The 25,347-nt window shown below is 42.2% G+C and overlaps 1 protein-coding gene across 7 annotated transcripts in view; it reads left to right on the top strand.

Moving 5' to 3' along the window:
- TIAM1 (TIAM Rac1 associated GEF 1) overlaps window positions 1-25,347 on the top strand; it is a 2,502,716-nt gene that overhangs the window by 2,436,928 nt on the left and 40,441 nt on the right. For all 7 annotated transcript variants that reach the window (XM_044071404.1, XM_044071407.1, XM_044071408.1 and 4 more), the window contains 2 exons: window positions 20,365-20,467; window positions 20,929-21,016. In XM_044071404.1, coding sequence (XP_043927339.1) covers window positions 20,365-20,467; window positions 20,929-21,016 — 191 coding nt within the window. The remainder of the gene's footprint in view (window positions 1-20,364; window positions 20,468-20,928; window positions 21,017-25,347) is intronic.

Below are 25,347 nucleotides of genomic sequence, written 5' to 3'. Positions count from 1 at the left end.
TGATCCAGGACCCAAGTCCCAAAAACAGTTACTTAAGATGGCGGAGGACTTACTTACCATGATTAGGGGTTCACATCCCCCTCCAGATAAAAGGCCAAGGCAGGAATTGTATTATGACTCTTCTGATCAGGCATCTGTTTCTTCAGTGTCTTCTTCTGACCAGGATTATTCTTTCCCTCCTTATGAGGATTCTGATGCTGAGGAATCCATTCCTTCAGCTTCTCCCCCTGAGGATTTTTCATTTGGGGAAACTTTACACGAAATGAGGGAACATTTTCACTGGGAAGGACAGGAGTACTCGGAATCTAAGAAAAGACTTAGGGATTTTCCTCTTCTTCCCCAACATAGACGCCTGGCTATTCCTCCTATTTTGGATATTGTGGATGATGCCTTTTCTGAGGCTAACTTAACTCCTGACTCTTTTCCTCCAGCTCCTGCTAAGCCAGACAGATATTATAGGGTTCGTGATTCTCTCCAGTTCTTATACAAGAATCCTACTGCTGATCCTGAAACCATTTCTCAGGGCCCTAAGGGGGTTTTCTCAGGGCCCTAAGGGGGTTAAGGCCACTTCTGCTAAAAACTCCATTCCCACAGATAAGGATTCCAGAGCTTTAGAGAGATGGGGCAAAAAAGTGTACACTTCTGCAACTTTATCTATTAGGGCTTTAAACTGTCAATTTCATATGCTAAAATACCAGCAATTTCTACTGTCTGTTTTGAAACAAAAGCTAGCTTCCATTTCCGCTTATGCAGATAATAAGGAATTACATGATTTAGTGCATGCCACTGAACAAGTAGGGAAGCATGGTTTACACTGTGGTTTTGATGCCTTGGAGGCTTCTTGTAGGGCTGCTGCCCCTGGCACAGTCATTAGAAGACATGCTTGGTTAAAGGAACAAAACTTGCCGGATTAAGTGAAAGCTAAGTTACTGGATGCTCCTGTTCAATATAATGTTTTGTTTGGATCTAAGCCTGAAGAGGTGATAAAGAAGATGGAGGACAAGGCAAAATCCATGCAAACGGTTAAGGATTTCTTACAAGTACAGCCCCCCAGATTTAGTAGGAATTGGCCAACTAAAAATTGGTAACCAAAAAACGGAGGATGCAGAACAAACCAGTAAGCAGAAACCTAGCAGTGGTTCAGGGTGCTTTGTTTCTGCTAACTAAAAATTGGTCCTTTCCCAATTCAGACAGGCCTCAGAGGGGTAGATACAGACGCTCCAGAGGAAGGCCCCAAATGCAGACCTCCTACAGACCAAGAAGTGGACTGCTTCCACCCCTAGGGGTGGAGAGGACAGACCTCAAGCTAGTAGAAAACAGGCTCAATGACTCCCTCTGCTGGGCTGCAGGAACTTCTTGCCTGGAAGCACCTCTCGGAGGAAAACTCTCTCTTTTTCACCTAAATTGGACTTGCATAACCCAAGACAAGTGGGTTCTGGATGTGGTTTCAAGAGGTTACAAATTCCATTTTCATACCCTACCAAGACCCAAACGGATGGCCGGATCTACCAAAACATCAATGGTTAGAGGCCTTAAACCAGGTGGAAGCCCTCTTGGCTATGAAGGCCATAGAACTGGTTCCACTTTCAGAAATGGGGCAATGTTTTTACTCAAGGCTCTTTCTAGTCCCCAGAAAGCTAAATTCATGGAGACCCATCCTGGATCTGTCAGTCTTGAACACTTTCCTGGAGATACCAAAATTCAAGATGCTTACTCTGCAGCAGCTACTTCCAATGCTGAGCAAAAATGCATGGATGGTAACATTGGATTTAAAGGAGGCTTATTTACACATTCCTATCAGACAGGAGTGCAGAAAATACCTCTGGTTCAAGGCCAGATCGGGGCACTATCAATTCTCTGCGCTGCCCTTTGGATTGTCTACTGCACCCAGGGTCTTCACCAAATGCCTGGCACCAGTAGTAGCTTATTGCAGACTCAAGGGAATTCAAATTTACCCTTATCTGGACGACAGTCTTATTCAAGCAGACAGCAAGGATGTCTTACTCCAGCATCTAGAATTTGTTCAGAATCTTCTCAAGTTCCTGGGATTCACTGTGAACATAAAAAAGTCAAATTTGACACCCTCTCAACAGATAACTTTTCTGGGTACTCTTCTAAACACAACAACCCAGATGGCATTTCTGACATCCGAAAAACAATTACAGCTGGCTTCAACTTTCAAAACCTTGGCATCATTAACTCAGCTATCTGCAAGGAAATTCCTGCAGGCTTTGGGTTACATGGCCTCCTGCATCCTTCTCGTACCATATGCAAGACTACATATGAGGAAAATACAGTGGTACCTAAAACGTGTATGGTCCCAGCATTGCCACAGTCTAGACACACAGATCACCGTCCTGCCTTGTCTACAAAGGGAATTCCTTTGGTGGACCAAGGCATGTATTCAAAACAAAGGGAAAGCCTTCAGTCTGCCTCCAGCCAGCCAGATACTAACCACGGACGACTCAGATTACGCATGGGGAGCCCATTTGCAGAGAAAATGTCTGCAGGGCCTTTGGACAAAGGATCAGAAGCACCTGCATATCAATTTAAAGGAAATGTTAGCTGTTCAGAATGCTCTATTGGCCTTCAGGAATCTTCTACAACCAGGACAACTACTGATACGGACAGACAACACCACAGTTATGTGGTACATAAACAAGCAAGGGGGTTCACACTCCTACCCCCTTTGCAGACTAGCCATGAATCTATGGAACACAGCTCAAGCTTGCAAAGTGGACCTACAAGCTCAGTATCTACCAGGGAAACAAAACATCCTGGCAGACAGTCTGAGCAGGAACCTGTCAGACCCACATGAATGGATGCTGGACACCGAAATATTCAAGATGATTACAGCAGTCTGGGGATGCCCGCACATAGATCTTTTTGCATCCCACCTCAATCATCAACTATAGATTTTTTGCGCAAGGACATTCCACGAGCTAGTATGGAAAGTGGATGCACTATCATTCAGTTGGAGAAACCTCTCGGGGTATGTCTTCCCGCCTCTACCTCTTCTTCCACGGGTGTTATTAAAGATCAAACAGGACAAGCTCAAGATGATAATTTTACTGGCCCCAAATTAGCCTCAACAGTTTTGGTACCCAACACTGAAAAACCTTTCTCAGGAGCCCCCTTGGGTTTTACCTCAGACTCCAAACCTTTTGACCCAACACCAGGGTCAGGTTCTGCACTGTCATGTCAAAACTCTCAGCCTGGCTAATCCAGGGTCTATGATTAATTCTCTCCTACCCAAACAGGTTATGGATGTCATTTTAGAAGTCAGACGCCCTAGCACTAGAAAATCTTATGCAGGAAAATGGAAAAGATTTTGCACCTGGATGCATGCTCAGGATTCGGATCCTCTTATTCCTAATATTCCTCTGATTTTACTATACCTGACAGACCTATTACATAAGGGTCTCTCCTTCTCTTCCATAAAGATACATGCCTCTGCTATCTCTGCTCATTATAATACAGACCCTCCAATCTTTTCCCACCAGCTCATGAGACAGTTTCTCAGAGGAGCTAAGAATTTAAGGCCCCCCTAGATCTCCACCCATTCCTGCCTGGGATCTCAACTATGTTTTGGAAAACCTCACCTTACCTCCTTTTGAGCCTGCTGCCACATCTGACATCAAGTTTTTATCATGGAAGACAGCCATCCTGTTAGCTCTGACCTCTGCCAGGAGAGTTTCGGAGTTGCAAGCACTCATGGCTGTGGAACCTTATATTATTTTTCACCAAGACAGGGTGTCTTTAAGGACTAATCCTACTTTCATGCCTAAGGTGGTTTCCAAAGTGGCTTTAAATTGAACTATTCACCTGCCAACCTTTTTCCCCAATCCTCAAAATAGGGGGGAAAAGATCTTGTATTCCTTGGATGTACACAGACAACTACGTTTTTACCTGGACATAACCAAGAACATCAGGAAAACAGAGCAATTGTTTGTTTCTTATGCTTCAAGTTCCCAAGGCAAAGCCATTTCAAAACAGACCATTCCTAAATGGATCGCTCATGGAATCAGATTTTGTTACTCTCACCATGGAAAGCAAATCCCAGGAAGTATTAGGACTCACTCTACCAGGGCTGCTGCTACTTCAGCTGCCTTCCTCAGGGGAGTACCTACCAAAGACATTTTGGAAGCTGCAACTTGGAGTTCGGTGCATACTTTTTCTAAGCACTACAATCTACCTCTCTACTCTAAGTCTAGGGCAGGCTTTGCTTCTGCAGTCTTGCAGGGCCTTTTAGCCGCCCACTCTACTTTATGACCACCTCCCCTTTCTTCTGCTTTGGGATTCAACCCTACAGTGATGACTGCAACAGTGAAACACAATGACCATAGTACAGTTGTGTACACTTACCATAAATGTAGATGTTAGAGTGTCTTCACTGTTGCAGTCTGGGTTACCCTCCCTCCTGTCCCCTCTTATTTTTTTCTTTTGTGTGGTTCCCTTCTTCACCCTTCTTCTCAGGTGTATTTGCAAAGGGTATGGGGTTATACTCATTTTGGAACACCTGACATCTGGGGCAAGAAAAACTGGAGAACATGGCGTCGGCTGCCAGCTTTGTACTCCTGGCGCACTGACGTCAGGGAGCATGGCTGAGCAGCCGACGCCGGACCCAGACTTTGGGATTCTGGCCGACTGAGGACTGCCTGCCAGCAGGGGAGAACCCTGCAGCGATGACTGCAACAGTGAAGACACTCGAACATCTACATTTATGGTAAGTGTACACAACTGTACTTTCTGCTGCTTACACATTAAACCCAATGATTTATACCTTTCAGGGGATGGGCAGTCTAAACAGCATAGTTTGAGTACAAACATAACAGTGCAATGTCACAGCTAAAAGTTCTTTGTCTTTTCCTCCATTGACAGTACCAACGCTTCTCAAATTGTCATAAGAAAAAGGAAACTGAGTGGCCACAATGTAGGTGGCAGAGCTGAAAACACTCATGATCATGGGAGGTTACTAGGCTAACGGCCCTGGGGTCCTTAAAAGCCTAGCCAAGAGTTTTTCCCCAAAAAGAAACCTTAGTCAGCAAGTGTCACCCCTTTCAATGAGGGATGCAGGTGGAACCTCTGGGACAAATTTGTGGATTCCCATCCACTTATCAAGGTTGCGCTTGAAGAGGGTCAGCAAGGTGCTCTGTTTGACATGTATGGGAAGTCTGTTCCAGAGACTGGGCATTTTCTGGGAGATGAAGCTGTCTCTCTCCACAGGTTTTGTTGATATTGCATATTAGATTCAGGCCTTTTGAGCAGGTAGTGCATGAAGAGTTAGACTTACGGATATAGAGTAGAGTATCTCTAGTAGGGCAGGGTCCGAGATTGCCTTGTAGTTAAGACACAGATCACCCCTGAGCAATCTGTACGATACCGAGTAGAGTGATACTGATTCCTGTATGTCTGCATAGGACAGGTGTTGGAGACCATGGATTCTCTTTGTGAGGTATTTCCGTGGCCTTTCCAGTTAATGCAGATGTTTGGAGAGGTACATCCCAAACAGGGCAGTGTACTCAATTATTGGTCTAATGAGGGAGGAGTATAGAGAGGTAATAATCTCCTTTTTTCTGGATGCAATTCCTTTACTTATTAGATGAACCAAGTAAAAGGCTTTTCTGACCACTGCCGCTACATGATGGTTGAATGTGAGGTTATCAACCTGAGTGCCCAGGTATCTCACCACAGGTTGTGTGCTTAGGGGGTTTGGATGTGATAATTGGTAGGGGTCATGTTTTTGCCGAATAGTATGGTACATTTTTTGCATTTAGCTGGAGGCCATGACTTTGGTACCACTCATTAGTTGCTGTGAGACCCTCTTGCAGTATGTTAACATCATTTGGGGAGTCAATGACAGCACCCAACTTACAGTCATCGGCAAACTTGGTCAGCTGCAGGCCTTTTGTCTTTGCCTGGACCTCTGAGAAATAGATGCCAAACACTAGGGGTCCCAGGGCAGATTCCTGGGGAACTCCACTAGTGATAAGTCTGCTATTGGAGGTGGAGGTGTGTATTTTAACTTTCTGTCGGTGAGCCAGTTGGCCACCCACCTGATGAGAGAAGGATTTACTCCAAGTTGTTAGCTTTTTGATGATGCCTGAGTGGGGGATTGTGTCAAAGGCCAAGTCAAGGTAAGCTGTATGTACTGACTTTACCTCATCCAGAGCCTTGGTGACAGTCTCAAAGAAGTCAACCATGTTCAACAGGCAAGATCTGCCTGCCTTGACAGATCTGAATTTTGGAGAGTGCCTATATCCTTGTTTATGAGCTCCCTAATACGCTCCATGGCTGTACAGATCAGACTTGTCAAGCTAATGGGGGGATAGTTTCCATGGTCAGTAGTGCCGCCACCTTAGTGCAAGGGGATGACAATAGCATTTCTTCCCTCTGCTGGAATGAAGCCTGTACTTAGGCTGTGGTTGAATAGGGTGCTCAATGGCAAAGCCAGTTCTTGCTGGAGATGGTGCAGAATACATCCTGGGTTACTATCAGGTCCCATAGGAGCTGTGTTCTTTGCCTTGGATAGGGCCTGCAACACTTGATCTACGGAGATGTGAGGAGTGGGACAAGTAGTGGGGATGTTGAAAGGGCTTTTGTGGAGGGGAAAGAGGGGTGAAGTTTGTGCTGAACATATCTGCTAGCAGATTGGCTAAGTCAACAGGATCAGTGTAATGATGCAGTTAAGTACTAATTCAGAAAAAAACCTTGGCTATGCCATGGAGGTTCCTGATGTAACTGAAGAAGACTTCTTGGTCCCTTTGTTTTGGAGGCTAGTTCCAATTCATAATTCGCCTTGGAGATTTTCACTAGTGATCTAATTTGCTTGTTGAGTCTAAAGTGGGAGTTTTTTCAGTTTGTGATTTGTTTCTTTTTACCCTTGGACAACAGTTTCTTCCTTTTGTTGTAAAGCCTGTTGATAGAGGATGTCCATCAAACAGGTTTGTGTTTCCTTGAGGAGCAGGTTGTAATTCTGTTTGGTATGGTTGAGTCAATGCAGTTGTACAGTGCTTGTATACGGATTGACATACTGTTCAGCATAGTTGTCTGCATCCTCTGAGGGGGGCGGTAGTGTGAAGCTACAGATACCCTCCCTTGGGAGGTTGTAGTCAGCTTTTGAAAGAGTTTTTAGCTTGATTATGGCTGAGGGGGGTTCTGTGGGAAAGAAACTTCGAATGAGACAGTCTGATGGTCTGACCTCACCAGGGAAGAATGTACTATAGTAGTGATGCAGTGGTCGCCCATGCTGGTGAGAAGCAAGTCCAGAATGTTATCTCCCCTTGTAGGGGATGAGACAAGCTGGTCTAGTGTGTTAGAATTGATGAAGTCAAGGAATCGTTGAGAGAGTACATTAGTGCAAGAATAGTTCACCCAGTCTGTGGTGGGGTAGTTGAAGTCATCAAGGATCAGGGTGTTATGTGGTACCTTGATGGAGTCAAGTAGATCCAGGTAAGAGGAGTGGGTGTCCTGGGTCATACAGGGGGGTCTATAGCTAGCTATAACTTGGATGGGTGTCTTGCCAACTGTCAGTTGCACCTGGAGTAGTTCCAGTGCGTCATGCTGACAAACCAGTCTGGAGGTGTGCCTGTCCTTAATGAAGATAGACTCCACCACCCTTAGTCTTCCCGACTTCATTCTGACATCAGAATGTGTGAAATGAGGTATAGCCTGGTAAGGCAGGGGTGCTCTCTGCAGCCCTGAACCAAATTTCTGTCATCACACAGACATCGGCATCTTCCAGTGCAAGGAGAGCCTCCAATGAGTCCATTTTCTGGTTAAGGCTCCTAGCGTTAAGCAGCCTGACCTTTAATTTGCTTTTTGACAGCTCTTTTATTTGGAAGGTTTGTCTTTGGGACATTGTCTAAAAAAGGTACAGTGGAGGAGGTGAGAGCCTTGGCCAGGATCCAGAAACCCAGTGGTGACAGGTGAAGGCCATCTATGGCAAAGCATCGAGGCCTGTCGACCATATCATCACAGGCAGATACTGGATCCCCTTGGAATGACACCAGAAACTAAGGCAATTGTTGAAGTCAATTATTTTTTGTTGGTATTGTGGTATCATTCTTGGTGAAGGTAGGATGCTGCTTAGGGCTTTGGTCAAACCTGTCTGGAACACACAACCATAGTTCAATCATAGTACAGGGAGGTACATCTCAAGTCCATTCACACCAACATGGACAGAGTCCTACTTGTACTTGTGGACAGATTTGAGGGTGTGCGTGATATGGCGAATTTTGGCACCAGACAGACAACTGACTGTGATCTTCTCCTTGTTGAGCCTGGTGAGGGGGACATCAGTGTGTCTCACAATTGAGTCACCAATGACTAGTATGTTTGGTTTATTGTTATGTCTTGTTGGCTGTGATGCTTTATTGTTTTGCCTTATGGGCTGTGTTTGTGAAACACTGGTGTGTTGTCTGCTGTGTATGATGTGTTTGGTGCTGTGTGTGAAATGTCTGTGAGTGTGTTTGGAGGTCTCTGCTGTTTAGGTAAGTTTTTATTGAGGACCTTTGCATAGGGGTGTGTGTGTGTGGTGCTTGGCTATGTGATGTGAATGGTGTGGTGTTTGTGCTGGCAATCTCCTTTTTTGTCAGGGATACTGACCGTGGCGCAAGAGAGCATGGACTCCCGGTTACTGATGTACATGCAATTCTCACAGGTGGATGAATTATGTTTCTAGGAGAAGAGGGTTGTCAGTAAACATGAGCCAGTTGCTACACTGTCTCAGTATGCCCGTGACGACAAGACTGGCAGGAGAAACTGATGGGAATTGTCCAGACATGGTCTTCCGAATGCTTGGGCGGACTTATGGAAAGTGGGTTTGTCCACAAGAGTGTAGACCACAAGAACCTTCTTAAATGTAAAGTAACTGGCCTGAAGCACAATTGCTAAAACCAAAGCTAAGATGTTTAGAATAACCGATAAATTTAATCAGGCTACTAACAAGCAGTAATGCAGCAGAATAAAAACACTGGAACACTTAAGAACACACAGCAAAAATAAGGTAATAAAGTATGAAGACTGCAATTACAGTAACTGCAGCTGAATAAAGTGTACATTTTTTTTAAGTGGAGAGGGAAGAAACAGAAGATAGTTCAAGATTAGGGAACTAAGGGGGGTTGGCTTTCCCAAATGCTGTCTCTCGACTCAGTAAACTAAGCTGATGAGATAAGACAGGGTGGAGTGTCCAGAGTCAAAAAAGCAAGGAGGTTGTCCTACTCAAATGATCTCACTGCACTAGGTTGAGTGATCAAAACAAATTGGACAGGGAGGAGCGACCAAAATCAGATTTACAGCAGGAGTGTGCAATTCCAAAGCCACCAAGTTTAAGACTACAACACTTGGGAGGAAGGTTGGGAAAAACAAAGTGCAGACAACAAAGGACAGAAACAATAAAGCAAATGTATACATACAGTAGTAATGATTGTCTGTGCCTCTTTCCCTCAGTGCATATTACTCCAGTTCTGTGATGGACATTTTATTAAGAAAAATCCCTAGGGTCCTTCCAAGCTGTTTACTGATAAGGAGTGATCTGTGCAGGTATGTCTTTGCTTCAGCTGTAAAATGCTCCTGCTGGCTCAGTCCTCACAAATGTCTCCTTAATTGTTAGTCTGAAACTGTCAATGAACAAGTGAAATAATGACCTTTCAACAGACCACAGTATGCCTCTCACTAACGGTCATGCCTACACCTCTACTTTTATTACTGATTGCATCTTCATCTCTCTCTCCCTCTCTGCTTTCTCCATTTAGGAGTTTCTTAGTGAGCTGTTAGTACCTTTCTATGGTTTTCAAATACCCTGTTAGGGTAAACCAAAACTAATGCCACTAGGCATGCCTATTGGTGAACAGATTCAGATCAAGTCAAATTTTATTCAGTGCTTACCAAGTACTTAGGGTACATTAGAACAATAAAAACTAAACATAATATCAATAAAGTCACAGGTCAGTTGAAGCACATCCCAGTCTTCTGTCCAGACTTCATACAATACCTATAAACTCCACTTGCTACAGCTAGTTTAAATAGCTGAGTTGTCTTTGTTTTCTATATTTTTACATACACTTGTTTCAAAGTCTAAATCTTACCCCTTTTTCTCACATCTCTGACATATTACTTATGCTGTTTTCAGATTTCTGTGGTATCATATTTCTTCACATATGCTTGTGGTTTACCAACAAATTCAGAGATTTTCTGTGATTAATATATCATGTCTTTTGAGGCATAAATTCAGTTCACTGCTGACACTTTTGAAGATGGCATGCTAAAGGAAGCCAACATTCCACAAAAAAAGAGGAAGGTTACACAAGTGACAACTAACAGTTTTCTAAGTTATTTTTGTACATTGGCACTACTTGACCTCTGATGGGAAGGTACCGGAATGCATGTTAAACTCTTTCATTTACTGTGGGCTCTTTAAGGAAGTTGATAATGAATTATTTTTTTTAAGTTCAGAAGTATCTGCTTCCACTTGTGTAAAAAAATATATATATATATATATATATATATATATATATATACACATACACACACACACATATATATATATATATATATATATATACAGTATGCACATCTTCATTTCCCCCCAGTGCAAACACAAGATTGTCAAGCAGTGTTCATATTTATTTAGGTCTGTTAAATTCTCTTTCTACACCACCTGCAAGCCTCTCAACTGTCCCTATTTAGGAGAAGTGTTCCTAATAATGTTTGAAATCTTAGTAAAACAAACCTTGTTTACTAGTTTGCGATGCAGTTAAGCTTGTGAATGATTCTTTGAGACTGTGATTTTGCTCACAGGTCTTTACTGAGTGGTTATGTCCAGTGAGACAGTATAGTCCCTTAGTCCTCACCCGATTGTCATAAGGTAGACTGGTATTTTAGTACTACTCCAGACTGTAGGTTTGATCCTCCAATCTCTAAGGAGACAAGAGAATGTGCATGGCAGAGCACAGTGGAGCAGAGATCCACCATTGTTACACACGGTCCGAATTACAAGTTAGATTGTGGCCCTAATCTCTACTCCTTGTACGGTGACATTTGTGAAGGTTGTCTGGGAAATGAGGCATGGTCCAGGAAGCAAGTTGAACTCTGGGCTCTGGGTAGACATACCCCCAGCATCCCTTCACACCTAACCTCTGCTAGGACTGTGAGGGACCACACACACTTAACACAGACGCAGTTCCTCTCTCCCAGAATAAGCACACCTATCGTCCCCCATTAGTAGTTCTGAGGTACTGTCAGAACCCAGATCACCTGGGACATGGTCAGGGCTTTATCCATCCATGGGTGTGGCTTTTTGACTCCAGATATTTATCATAGACTTCATGTGGTGCAGGTGGTAATTGAAGTGTCTGTCATGTTACACACCCTACAGAGTTACTGTAGCTTAGTAAGTAGACTTGAATCCCCAAGTACTGTTTCAGCTATGATCTGTTACAGACGTTTTAAAAGAAGATTAAAAAATGCATGCTGAGTTTTAAAAGAAGATTAAAAAATGCATGCTGGATTATTATGTAGGCTTTAATTTTGCTTTCTGCTGTATGGCTAGTTTTTGCAGCAACATGTTCTTTTCATTTAATCATTTTTGACAAAGAAATGCACTGAGGAGGTTGCTACAAAGCTAGCCGTACAGTGCAGAACATCAGCCAGAATCTAAGTGATTGTTTAGTTGCATAACATAGTAAGTTCAGATATGCTAAATAATGTGTAATACTTGCACCTACGTGAATACAAAGATAATTTTTATATAAACAAAAGGTTAAAATCTGGACTCGTAATGAATTCCATAATCTGGGAATCTTGAAGGAAAAGGGTTTAATAAGTCAATCATCTTGAGTGATTCTTTGTGACTGGAATTTGAGTGTTATGACAAGGCCAGTCATCTTTATAGGGTAACTGTGACATGTGACATGAGCAGCTGAATGCATTTGTATCTTAACAAGAACTAAGAAAAGGATATGAGTTATGTAGCACGGAATTGAAGATAAGGGTAGCTCTCTAGGAAGGTAAGAACAGGTACATTTAAGGTGGTGCAGTGTTACTTAATGATACTTAACTAGAAAAAGCCAGTTTTGTGTAATGCAATTTGTGATTTCAGTTTAAAAAACAGAAACCTGAGGTTATAGTCAGTGGGTAGCATGAAAACATTTCCTGCAGATTGCCCATTTTTATTTTTAAACTATTTCCTGTGCTTTTTCCTCATAATTCCAAGAGATGATTGCATCGTGGCATGCTAAAATCATCTGATTCTAGAAAATAAAGTACTATTTTATTTTGTACCTTATGGCCTTTCTTGTTTCAGTCCAGGATATTCCTTCTCAGTAAATTAGAGGGTGTCTTGTTAGCATTGCTGCTTCATAACTGATAGTTTTCTGTCTTGTTTTCCTTTTGGGCTGTGTTTTGCATGTAGATGTGTCATCCTTGTATCCTGGTGAGTTTTATCTATGTCCTACATGGACTGACTCAAAGCTTTGTCACTTTACTCTGTATCCTACAGACTAAGAGGTGACCTGTGTCTTGTATACAAGGCATTCTCTGAAGCAATACTTATGGATTTACTGCACATTAGCTAGTCAAATGGTATTGTTAATACTCAGTTTAGGCATCTAAATGTCTTCTGCAACATCAACCGAACAATTTAGAGGGACAGGTATATCTCACTGAGGATACTGCTGCTCTGGAACAGACTCCCCATCCTCATAAAACTAAGATGTCTTTCCATATCACTGTTTTAGTGTTCCTTATTAAAGGGATCCCCTACCAAGGGTAGCCCAACTTCTGGCCAGTAAACAAAAGCCTCAGGTTTCAAGGACTTCATGCATCACACATATGCTCCCTTCTCATGGTGTAGGGCATAAAGGTGGCATATAGACATGCATAACTCAGAACTTCTTTGCAGCCAGTCTGAATGCCATATTTGATGGTCAGTCTTAATGCTTCTTCATCTGTTTAACAAGCTATTTTCAGACAAGTGTCCCGTTTGGGTTTTTCTTATCTTTCTTTTTGTTGAGAGGTCACATGTCATCCAGAAAGGGAAAATGCCAGTGTGGGACACTTTCCCCATAGGGACCATCCCAAGCAGTGTTTGTTTTGCTTGGGCTTTTCTCACATCATGCACGGTTTGTCAAGTGTTTGTCCCTAATATTCTTCACAGTTCTCTCTCCTCCTTGTCTCTCTATCATGAGAACCTATGTTTTAGGTTTTAAGCGCAGGGTGCAAAGCAGAATTGTTCCAGCCCAAGGGTCAGCCTTTTGCCAAGAAGAAGACAAAAAGAAGTTTATTGGATTTGGCTGCTGTACTACCTCCCCCAGATGTCTCTCTTGAAGCTGTTGTAAGCCCGGATGATCATCTTGTTATGTCAGTCTTTTCTGCCATGACTGATTCAGAGGCCAGCATGGATATGGCTTCTTGCATGTCCTTGGAGGCTCTGCAGACATTTGTTATGGATGTTGAGGGGGTGCCACTGCTGATCATATGTGAGGGTCCAAGGGGTTTTCCACAGATTCTTGTAGGAAGGATATTGCCACTGCATTGATTGTCAGTGAGGGTCCAAACCTCCTAAGATCTTTAGGGCTTGACGTCCCTTTGAAAAAGAAGCAGAAAGCAAAACATATTTCCCATACTCCTAAGGTTCCTCCATGTGAATGGCAGGATTTCACACAGGGTTGTTGCAGTTTTGGCCTTGAAGCCTCCACAAGGAGTTTCTGTTCCTGCCCGCTCATCTACTTCTCTTAAGAGGCCTAGGGAGCAGAACCCTTCTGATAGGGAATTGGACTGTGGAGAAAAGTTTTTTGCTTATTCCTCTTGGTCCTTTTCTGTTAGACTGTGGTTCTGAGGATGGACATTTCCATTAGTTCAGATTCTGTCTTTGAAGAACTTACCTTCGGGGATGCTATTTCTTGTATGATGGGATTTTTTAAATGGGACTGTACCCAGGCTTCTGACATCCAGAAGAGATGTTATGACCTCCTCCAGATCGAGTCTCCTAAGCCCTCTGCTGTCTCCCCCCTGTCCTTGCTCCCTTGTTGGACAGTTTTTCCAGCAAATTCTCAGGCTCCTGATTTCCAGCCCCCAAAAAAACTGATAGATTTTATAAGGTGCCTGATGATTGTATGTTTCTGTACAAATGCCCTTCTGCCGACCCATCTGCTTGTTTCTTTTGACAAACATTCCAAACTGTTACCTACCACCAAATTAATTCCTTCCTTGTGATAATGACAGTAGGGCCATGGAAAGACTAGGCAAAAAGGTGTACACTGCTGCTTCCTTGGCCTTTCAAGCTGTCAACTATCAGACCATATAGCTCTTCTCTCTCAGGCTTTTCAGATTATTTCTGACCTTTCTGCTTCTGAAGGGAAGGCTTCGGCACTTTCTTTGTTATGCTTGTTCTCGAGTAGCCTGTCATTTTATTACATGTAATTATGATGCAGCTGATGCTGCTTCTGGTTCTATGTTAAGATGTTACTCTTGGCTTCACTGCCAACCTTTGCCTGATGATATTAAGGCTAAATTGATGGATGCTCCTCTTGACAACAAAAGTCTGTTTGGTTTTGCAGCTGCTGAGCTTTTTAAGTCCCTGCAGGAGAAGGGTAAATCCTTGCATGATTGAAACTATTTTGTTTCCCCTGTTCCCAAATTTCAGAGGAATTATCCTTCCAAGCATGCCTTTATACGTAGACAGTCTCTTCCTCCTCCCAAAGGTAAAAGGCATTCTAGAACGGCTTCTTCTGCCAAGTCTACTCAAGCTCTTAATCAGAAGCCTCCTTTTCTAGACAAACCAGGTTCCGTCTGATGGGAGGGAAGAAGGTAGTCAGGTTCCTTTATCACTTCATCAATCCCTCTCTCTTCACATTTGGTTAAGACTCACTCAAGATCCTTGGGTTCTGTCCATCATTCGTCAGGGTTGTTTCATGGTGCAGAAATCCCTTCCTCCTTTTTTGGACATTCTTCAACCTCATGAACAGCTGCCCTTTTTTCTGGACGTTCTTCAGGACCTTTTGTATCAAGGCACCATCCAAGCAGTTTTTGCTCTTCAAGGGGGAAGGGTTTTTATTCAAGAATGTTTCTGGTTCCCAGGAAAGAAGGCAGCTGGAGGCCCATTCAGGATCTTTCTCAGCTCAACACCTTTCTGAGGATTCCTTCCTTTTGAATGCTGTCTCTATAGACCCTGTTTCCTCTTCTTTTACTCAGGTTTTCCTAGTCTGTCTGGATTTTAAGAATGCCCATCTTCACACTCCTATTCATCCCTGTTTCAGGAATTTTTTGCATTTCTTTGTTTCTTCTTTGCGTTTTCTGTTCTCTGCTTTGCCCTTTGGCCTCTCTAGAGCCCCAAAGGTCTTCACTAAATCCATAACTCCAGTGACTGCCTTTTGCAGGACGAGTGAGATTACATATCTTTCCTTATCTGGACAACCGGCTCATCCAGGCTTCTCCAGCAACCCTACTTCAGCACCTCCACTATTCTATTTGCTTTTTGCAAAGCCTAGGGTTTACAATAAATGTCCAGCAATCCTTCCTGACTCCTTGTCAGGATCATGTTTTTCTTGGGTGTGGGCTCCATTTTATTCCTATGTTGGCATCCCTGCCACCTGCCATGGCTCTTACTCCAATTGCCTGTTTTTCAATCCCTTCTTCAAGTCTTAGTTATGGTCAGGGAGTTTCTAAGGGCTCTTGGATACATAGTTTCCACTATACCTATGCTTCCTCTAGCAAAGGCTCCATATGAAAAAACTACAGTGGTTCCTAAAGTCCGTATGGCTTCAAAATTCTTATCCTTTGTACTTTCTAGTTCCTCTTTTTCCATGCCTCAAGCTAGAGCTTCAGTGGTGGATTCATCAGCTGTCTCCCAACCAAGGGGTTCCTTTTCAGCCCCTAGTCCCATCTCAGGAACTTTTTGGATGCCTCAGACATGGGTTGGAGGTCTTCTTTTGGCTCTCTAAAGGTTCATGACCTTTGGTCCCTTCATCAGTGGGTGGACCATATCAACATCAAGGAGATGAGAGTTCTCCTCCTTGCTCTTCAGGCCTTCCATACTTTTTTTTTTCATCCAGGTCCTCTCAAAATCTTTACAGACAATATACCACAGTGATGTGGTACATCAACAAGTGGGGGGGATGAGTCTTTCCTCCTGTGCAGACTAGCTCTTCAGGTTTGAGATCTGGCTGCCCAGTGTCAGGTAATGCTTCAGGCTATTTATATTCCTTCAGAACAGAACTTTGTGGCAGACTCACTGAGCAGGTCCATGACACACTCACGAGTGGATGCTTCCAAAAATGTGTTTATGGACTTTTTTGCTTTCCTTCTGAACAGACGACTTCCTCTTTTTGCACCAGAGTCCTATGTTCTCTGGTATGTAAGGTAGGACAAGACTCTCCCAAAATCTTGTTGTTGGCTCCCTTTTGGTGCAAACAGCATTGGTTCCCTCTTCTTTTGCATTTAGCCAAGGGCGATCACCACAAGTTACCTCACACGGACCTTCTCACACAAGACAAGAGGTGTCTCATCTGTCCTCACTTGTTTACTTTTCATCTGACACTGTTGGTGATGGGATTTGATCCCTTTTAGGCATCCTTTTTTCAAGGACGTGCTTCGGATTCTGCAGGAGGCCAGGAAACTCACTACCAGGAAATCTTTTACTTGTCCAAATGGAAGACATTTTCCATCTGGTGTCTTGCTTGTAACCCAGGATCCACTTTCTGTAGAAGTTCCTTTGTTGTTCTCTTATGTGTGAATTGATCCATGCTGGGTAGGCATGCTCATCAGTTAAAGCTCGCCTTATAGCTATTTCTGCTTGTCTTTGACTCCTCCTTTGGCTTCTAGGTTTGAGGTCAAACAATTTCTTAAAGGTGTTCTTCATATTAGGCTTCCCAGGAAGACTATTCCTACTTCCTGGGACCTTAATTTTGTTCTTGAAAAATTAACTAAGGCTGCTTTGAGTTTGCAGTCTCGGTTTCCTTGCAGCATTGTACTTAGAAAACTGTTGTTCTTTTGGCTCTTACCTCAACTAGAAGGGTGTCTGAGCTTCAGGCCCTTGTGGCTGTCCCCCTTTTTATAGTTTTTCATAGGGACAGGGTGTCTCTTTGTACTAATCCTTCCTTTATGCCCAAAGTGGTTAATGAAGTGTCTCTTAATCAGTCTATAAATTTACTCACCTTTTTCCATTCTCTGCAGTCTGCCAGTGAGAAGGTTCTTCACAACTTGGATTTACATAGGCAGCTCAGATATTATTTGGGTAAGACTAAGGCCATTTGCAAGTATGAACAACTTTGTTTCCTTTCACTTTAGATCTGTAGGTTTGGCTGTTTTTAAGCAAACATTTTCATCTTGGATTTCAAAGGCCATTTCCTTGTGGTACTCTTCATGTGAAAAGCCTTTGTACTGCTGTACAGGCTCATTCTACCAGGGCTATGGTCTCCTCTGGTGCTTTTTCAAGGGACTGGATACCAGTTCCATCCTGGAGGCTGCTACTTGGACTTGTCCATAGTTTTACTAAACATTACACGCTGGATGTGGTTTCCAGGGCTAGAGCTGGATTTGACAGGGATATCCTGCATGACTTTTTTGAGGACACTTCTGGGCCTTCCTCCTCCCTAGATTCTTCTTGAGTTTTTGTACTCTTCCTTTCATAAGGAATACTTCAACAGTGCTATGGAAGGACATGTAGTATAGTTGTGTAAAATCTTAACAGTAGATGTCCTTCTCTTCATTGTTGCAGTATTCACTCCCTACCTCCCTATTCATTTCTGGGGTATGTATGTCCATACGTCACCTTTATACCCTACTTTGTAAGGGGGGGGGTGTACGTGTGATGTACAATGCCCTTGAAAGCTAAGTCTTTGGTATATTGGATGGACATTGGGCTACCCTTGGCAGGGAATCCCTTTAATAGGAAAGGCATCTACTGTTATAGTAAGATTTTACACAACTGTACTTTCATCCCTATCCATATTCAAGCACAACCTATCCATATTCAAGCACAACGTGAATCTATGAATGGAAAATTGAAAATTTACCCTGTGACTGCACCTGTACTACTAATAGACGGAAGCAGCTCCTTAATGCTCTATCCCAGTCATAGGTCCCCTCAAATTATCTATGGTATGATCCCAGTTATTCTCATTAGGGGTAATATATAATTATTGACTATGAGATAAGTAAGACCAATCTCTAACCAAATGGGATAATTTGAGCCAAAAGGGAAATTGGCTAGGCTTAAAGTGACCACCAAGGGCAGCTAGCCTAGTACTTACCTAAGACCTGTGTTATCCAGTTTCCTCCTACAGCCCAGAAGATGAGCTGTTCAGTAAATTGTCAATTCTTGGTATTTCCCATAGGTGTGTGTATGGTGTATGTGGTGTGTGAGGGGAATATTTGGATGCATCCTATAAAGGACTGACATCCCATCTAGGGCTAGTTCCTTTGCATTACACCTGCTGCTTACAAGGATAAGCTGTTGTTCACCCATAACCGTGTGTGGAATAAAATGTGGGCATCAGAGAATGAACAAATGGACTACTACTTTATAGTTTGTAGTAACAAAGAATTAGAAAACTGATGTTAGTAGGTTTTATCTATGAAGTGGTAGGAAGGGTCAGTAGGAAGTGTACGTTGAGTTCTTTAACTCAAACTAAATTTGTGGTTTGCTTTGCTAATGCTTTTTGATAACCCCTAAAAGGAGGTTCTTGCATCAGATACAGTTAGGTGTTTAACCAAAAAAAAAAATTATTATTTCATATTGCAATCTAGTAGTTCTTGAAGCTATTGAAAAGTCATTTACATTAGACTGGATGAAGAGTTGTGTGGTGTTTAGTGTCTAATAAGGCTGCTACAATCTAATGATAAGTAATAGAAACAGAAAAGTAATAGTAAACTTGGTAGTGATACTAAAATTTGCCGCTGTGGTGAAAAACACTAAGGATTTGATGGGATTTAATGAACATTTAGTAGAAATATGGACAGGTAGCGGAACTAATACCAAACTGGTGTAGATAAGTCTGGCAAAGTTTCACTGGGGGAAAACTGTAAAACATTTAGAAAATACGGGAATATTTGTTCAGAGATGAACACTTTACATAACTTAAAAGAATGAAGATATTTTGAAAGGTGAATTTAGAATTAAAATATAAATTGCATGCAATGAAGGTAATAGCAGAAGTCAAGAGACTACCACCTTTGCTCTTACTAATTTGTATGCAAAAACTTACAACATCCAAGAAAGGGTATTGGTGGTTCTTGGTACAAAAGTAATAAGGCAATCACTAGAATGCTTTGCACTGCTGAGCCTCCTTTGATTAAAAAGGGAACATTTTATTTTATTTTCTTGGTACTTTTTGCACCTCCCCGTGTCTGCTGACCCCTTCAGTTAGACTCCACCCATTCTTCCCCATGCTAGGGGATTACCCTAGTACAATATTGGGCAATAACCATTTGGAATGGCCGTCATACAGGCATCCATGAGGGTTGCTTGTGCTCTTGCCAGTATCCCAGTAATGGGGGTATTTTTTATGGCCTAACCCTGGGGGGGGGGCTGCCACCATTACTGCAGAGACCCACAATGCCCTCATCTATGAATGCACACTCTTACGTGCTCACTAATAAAGGCTACCACCAGGAGGCAACTTGATGAGGTAGACAGATGCCTACCCTTAGGACAAATGCTACAGTGCTACTCCTAGTGTGAGGTATTGCAATTTTATGTATCCTGCTCTGCCCTGATATCCCCAGGGATGGGCAGCCTACCCTCCCTTGCCTATGCCCTGATATCCCAGGGGTGGGCATGCCCACCCTACCCTGTCTGCTTTGCCAAGCATCTTGAGCTGCTTATTAAACTCTGTCTTGGCCATAGGCAGGGCATTATTCCTGTACAGCACTGGAGATGGCAAAAATAGCAACAATTTGATGTCACAGATTATTCTCAAAAAGAATTAAAGGTATGAAGGGCAAATCTTGTTGAAGGAAAAAAGATGCGATGAATGAATGCTCAGAGAGTCACTTGGTCTGTGGTGTGATGGAGGTACAGTAGTGACAACAGTACCAGACTAAGGGTAAGGGATAAAGTTAGTAATAAGCAGGAGAATCTGAGAGTGAGCTGGATTAGTTGATTTAGGGATTCAGAGTAGCACAGCTAGTAGTAGCAAGAATGTTGAGGCTTTAGCAGGAGGATTAAATATTTTGATGGATATTGAAAAGTAGTTACGAGTTAGAAGCAATAGTCTGCAATGACTAGTAGATAAACTGCACTGGTCTAAAAGAAAAGCTTTGGCTGTGAGTCTTTTTTTCACTAGTTAATGATTTTCCAACACTGCAGTGCATCACACTGTGCAGGACTTCTTCATTGTTCACCCTATGCGCTTTCATTTTCAGGGAGGATCTCACAGAGCTTCTATTATTGAAGATCGAGACCTTCTCCGGTTTCGTCACATGATACCCACAGAAGCATTACAAGTTCGGCCTCTGACTACAGCAGGCAAGTATTTACATTCCTTATAAATTACACAGCGCACACAGTACAGTATAAATGAGGAGGGTGTTTTGCTACAGAAGTACATGCAGTGAAAACAATACATTTTAGGCACAATATAAATCATGCATATGCACACTCATTTCCACTTCAATCCTGATCTTTGCTACACTCATCTTAATTCATTATTAGTTCCTATGTAACGACTTTAATATTTCAAGGTTACAGTTGTATTTTGGAATATGTTATAGTCACAGACCAGTTTTGCTTTTTTTCTTTCTTTCACTGTCAGAAATGTTTGATGGCTTAGTTTTTGCAGCAGTGATTTAAATTAATTTTTTTTTCCTATAAATAAAAAGGTGCAGTTATTTTGAATTTTTCACCTTAATTACAATGAAGTACAAAGAAAATATGGCAACATGTTTTATCCTGGTTTTCTTGCCTGCTTTTATTTGTATATCCTGCAGACACAGAATCAAATGCAGTATGTGAAATTGTGCATGTGAAGTCTGAATCTGAAGGAAGACCAGAGAGAGCGTTTCACCTCTGCTGCAGGTAAGCGACTGTTTACCTTGTAGGCAATGTTCTTTATTGTTAAGGGAATGTACAAAGCTCCAAATAAACTGGCTTTGGGAATTAAGGTTAAAATGTCCAGTCTTAAAATAATGGAATCAAAGTATACAGTTTGAAGATTGATCTGGGAAATTACAGTTGCATTATCTGGTCTATGACCAACTGAAATAAAATACATATCTTGTACAGTTGATGTGGTATTTACATGACTGTCATTTAAATATATGCATGTTTGAATGTAACGAAAGAGAATAATCTAACTCTGATGTGTGATAGCAGATGTGTAAAACCCACCTGTCCCCTTGCAGGCATTCATATCTGGCATCCCATTTGCAGCAGCCCTGTGGGCATCCTTGGCTTTGTTGAGTAGAATGTGTAGAAGGTTCACATGCTGTCTGGGCTCTTTGCTAGACCTTATTTTGTATTTCTGTGAGAGAAATGTGCCACAGGTCCTTAGAGAGTTGCTAAACCCAGCAGATGTGTAGGATACTTGAAGGGGTACCAGAAAGCAGGTAGGTGCATAGCAAATACTGTGGATTTACTATAAGAAGTAAGTACAAAGAATCCAGCCTTGTGGTGAGCCCTTTGTTCCATTTTTGAGGTGCTTATATGTATTGGGTAAAGTCCAGCTGGATCCCTAAATTAAGACCTGTAATAACCATTAAGAACTTGCTAATGATGTATCAAAACTAAAAACATAAGTTAACATGTCCAGAGTAGGACACTTTTGTCAAAACATAATATTTTGCAGAGCAAACAATACCGACAATCATTGCAAAGTACTACTTTATCAGCAAAGTAGCCTCATTATTGCATAAGATGTGATGCTTCATAGTAAGGTGCTTCCTTACATAAACAGTATTCTGTAGCTGTTAGAAGAAAGGAAATAGTTTTAGTCTTAAAAACTTAGAATAGTTCTCATTTTTACCCCCCTCCCCTCACACACACAGGATATAACTGCACAGGTAGGTAGGTAGGTCTATCCTCTGCAAAAAGGGAAATGGATAATCCTATATAAATTATGCAGAACCATGTAGGCAGTTTTAATTTTTTTTTCTCCAAAATTTCAATGCACTTTAGTATGCATTGGCTTTGTTTAGTTTTATTTCTGTCTAGCTCAGATCTAAGTGCTTGTGAGTTGCTCTTAATTTATTTACTCACTGTTTTGATATCTTTCCCCCTCTTCCTCATACCCTGATACTGTTCCATAAACAATGACACCCCCACATGCCATCTCTAAGTCTGGCAGTTGGCACAGAGCATTAAAGCTTTGACTGTAGTCCTCTGGTACAGGGTTTAATTCCCCTTAGCCTTGATATGCATACTGTGTGACCTTGAACAAATGACTAAACCAGGCAGTGCTTGGTGGCAACTGAGAATTTGGGTTAAGCTCCTCAATGGCCCCCCGAATTGCAAGCCTAGTAACTGCCTATGACACTTTTTCATAAAGTTCCCTATGCATTCTTTATCAAAAGCCTCCTCTATCATTAATCCACTGGAAATGATCTTTCTTTGACTATGTGAAATGATGAATACAGAACATTTTACAGCACTGTACTCAATATTTCATTTTGATTATCTTATCACTTTTCCTCTATGTCAAATAATCATCATCGATCTTATTTTCTTTCGTTATTTCTCTAATCCAAATACATGCACCTTCTGTTACATTGTTATCATTATTCTGCGTTTTGTGGGAACTTTTTAAAGTATGTGTGGTACAGAGAGGAAATCCTGACTTCGACCCAGGAGACCTGAACTTGATTAGTGGTTTGGTGCTGCAAGCAGCAGATGAGAGAGGGTGGCCAGCATCGGTCTGCCCATCCTGGGAGGGGGGAGTGGTGATTTGTGGTTGGTCAAGACGTCATAGATGTTTAAAGTAAGAGCTAAAGTTAGTGAGGTGATTGTTATAACTGATATGGTATGTGAGAGACGTATTTACACAATGTCACTGGAGGCAAAACTCTCACATAAAAGTACTCCTAATGTCAATAAGATTGTCAGTAGTACACATACTGCACCCATAACACACAATACCCGCATTTGCTGAGGTACTTTATCTTCCTAAACCCCAAAGACCTTCTAGATGAAGTACACATAACAAATACCCTCATCAGCCCTAAATGCACTCTTTCAAAACAACACCCACATCAACACATACAGCTACATCACATGGAGCCTCTACAACTAAGTCCATAAGGCAAGCCACCACACAGTTCAACATTCTAGTCATTGGAGACCCCATCGTGAGACACACTGATGTCCCTCTCACCAGGCTGAGTAAGGAGAAAGTCACGGTCAGTTGCTTATCGGGGGCTAGGAACTGCCACGTTAAACATGCACTCAGGTCATTGGACCACAAGTATCAGTATGACTCGATCATAGTCAACATGGGAGTAAATGACTTGAGACATACCTCAATAGACTATACAAAGAGAGACATTATGGAGCTCTTGGAATATTTGTTTCAGGTTGGTATGAGCCTAGCATTGAGCAGCATTATACCTTCTCCAAGGATGATGCCACAGTGTGAACAAAGATGACTGACTAATAATTGGCTTAATTTCTGGTGTCATTCTAAAGGGTGCAATATTTGTTAGCATGGGAGGAGATGGTCAACAGACCATGCTGCTTTGCCAAAGATGGTCTGCATCTTTTCCCTCTAGGCTTTTAAATATTGGCTAAAACATTGTCTTCTCTGAAGTGCCTTTTTAGGCAATGCCAAAGTGAAAGTACTTCAGACATAGCTAATCAAAACCAAGAAAATTTAAAGGTACTACTGCTCAATGCTAGGAGTCTAAACAAAAAATCCACTTCCTGGAAGCTGTCTTCACCCTAGAGAATGCTGACATCTGTGTGGTCACTGAGACATGCTTTAAAGCTACAGAGAGCTCACCAACAGTGCAAGGTTATAATGCCTTCCACACATTTAGACCAGCTACAACACAGAAAGGGACTAAAGGTGGAGGTGTCTCGATTTGCATCAAAAATAAATGTACCTCAAGGCTGGTCAGACAGGACTATGCACTTGAACTGCTCCATGTTCATATCACGATAGGCAAAATCCAATACTACTTCTTTACAAGCTGTAGGTCCCCCTCTGTGACCCAGGAAACCCATACCATGTATTTATTGGAAACACCATCCAATCCAATACCATATTTGTGGGCAACTGTAATTACGCCCACTATTAACTGGGAATCCTATACAACACCAAACTTACAGAAAAAGAGAGATTCCAGGATTTTCTAAACACACTGGACCAGAGTGTCAATACACCAACCAGAGGTGCAACCATACTGGATCTGGTCCTGACTAAATGAGAGAGTGATCCACATCCCCTACTGCAATGTCTTCCCTGGTAAGGTCAGACCAAAAAATGCTCTCCTTTGAAGTAAAAATAAAATTTGAATCCCCAGCTAAATCTGGAATATTCAGGAACTACTCTAAGGCTGACTTCCTGTTAAGTGATAACCTGGCAAAATTTAAGCCCTCATAAACCTTGGTAACACGGCTGCCTATGCAGAATTGTTCACAGAAACCCTGCACAAGCATGTTAATAGATCCATAGAGGCAGCTGTAACCACCAGGAAGAAGTAAAAAACTAACTAAAAAAACAAGCCGCCATGGTTTAATCACAAAATCAATAGCCTGTATAAATGAAGGAAGAAAATCATAGCAAAAATTAGGAGGTGCAGCACCCAGCAGAATAAAAACACTCTCATCAAACTAAACAACTCGGAGGACAAGTCTACCAAAGCCAAATTTGAGCTAAATTTGGCCTCCCAGCCCAAGGACAGCCATAAGGTATTCCTTAGCTAGGTCTGCAACCTCAAAGGTAATAACACAGTCTTGTGCAGAGCTCATTGTAAACGGAGCCACCTATATTGAGGCAGAAGATATAGCAAACTTACTGGCCAATAAATCCATCTCTAACTTTACCCCCTCAACCTTCCCTCAGGAAATACCATCAAATATAACTCCCCCTGCTATCACTAGGGAACAGTTCCTTAATGCTCTCAATAAGGCCAAGAACACTGCATCAGTGGGCCCAAACAGTATCCCAGGATACCTTCTAAATAGCATGAAACATGACCTATCAGGCCCTCTGGAATTGCTATTTAACTGTAGCCTCCAAACAGGCTTTGTGTCTCATGAACAGCAACAGTCATCCGTCTGCACACAGGTGGGCCATCTACAGACCCTGGAAACTACAGACCCATAAGGTGTTTTATGTAAAGCCATGGAAAGAATTATCATGGAAATGAACAGTAGTGATATAGTAAACCTCCAGACACTGGACCCAACTCAGT

Source organism: Protopterus annectens, chromosome 5.part0, assembly GCF_019279795.1.
Source record: "Protopterus annectens isolate FY-2018-M chromosome 5.part0, PAN1.0, whole genome shotgun sequence".
NCBI lineage: Eukaryota > Metazoa > Chordata > Ceratodontiformes > Protopteridae > Protopterus > Protopterus annectens.
This window is presented reverse-complemented; position numbering and strand designations above follow the sequence as displayed.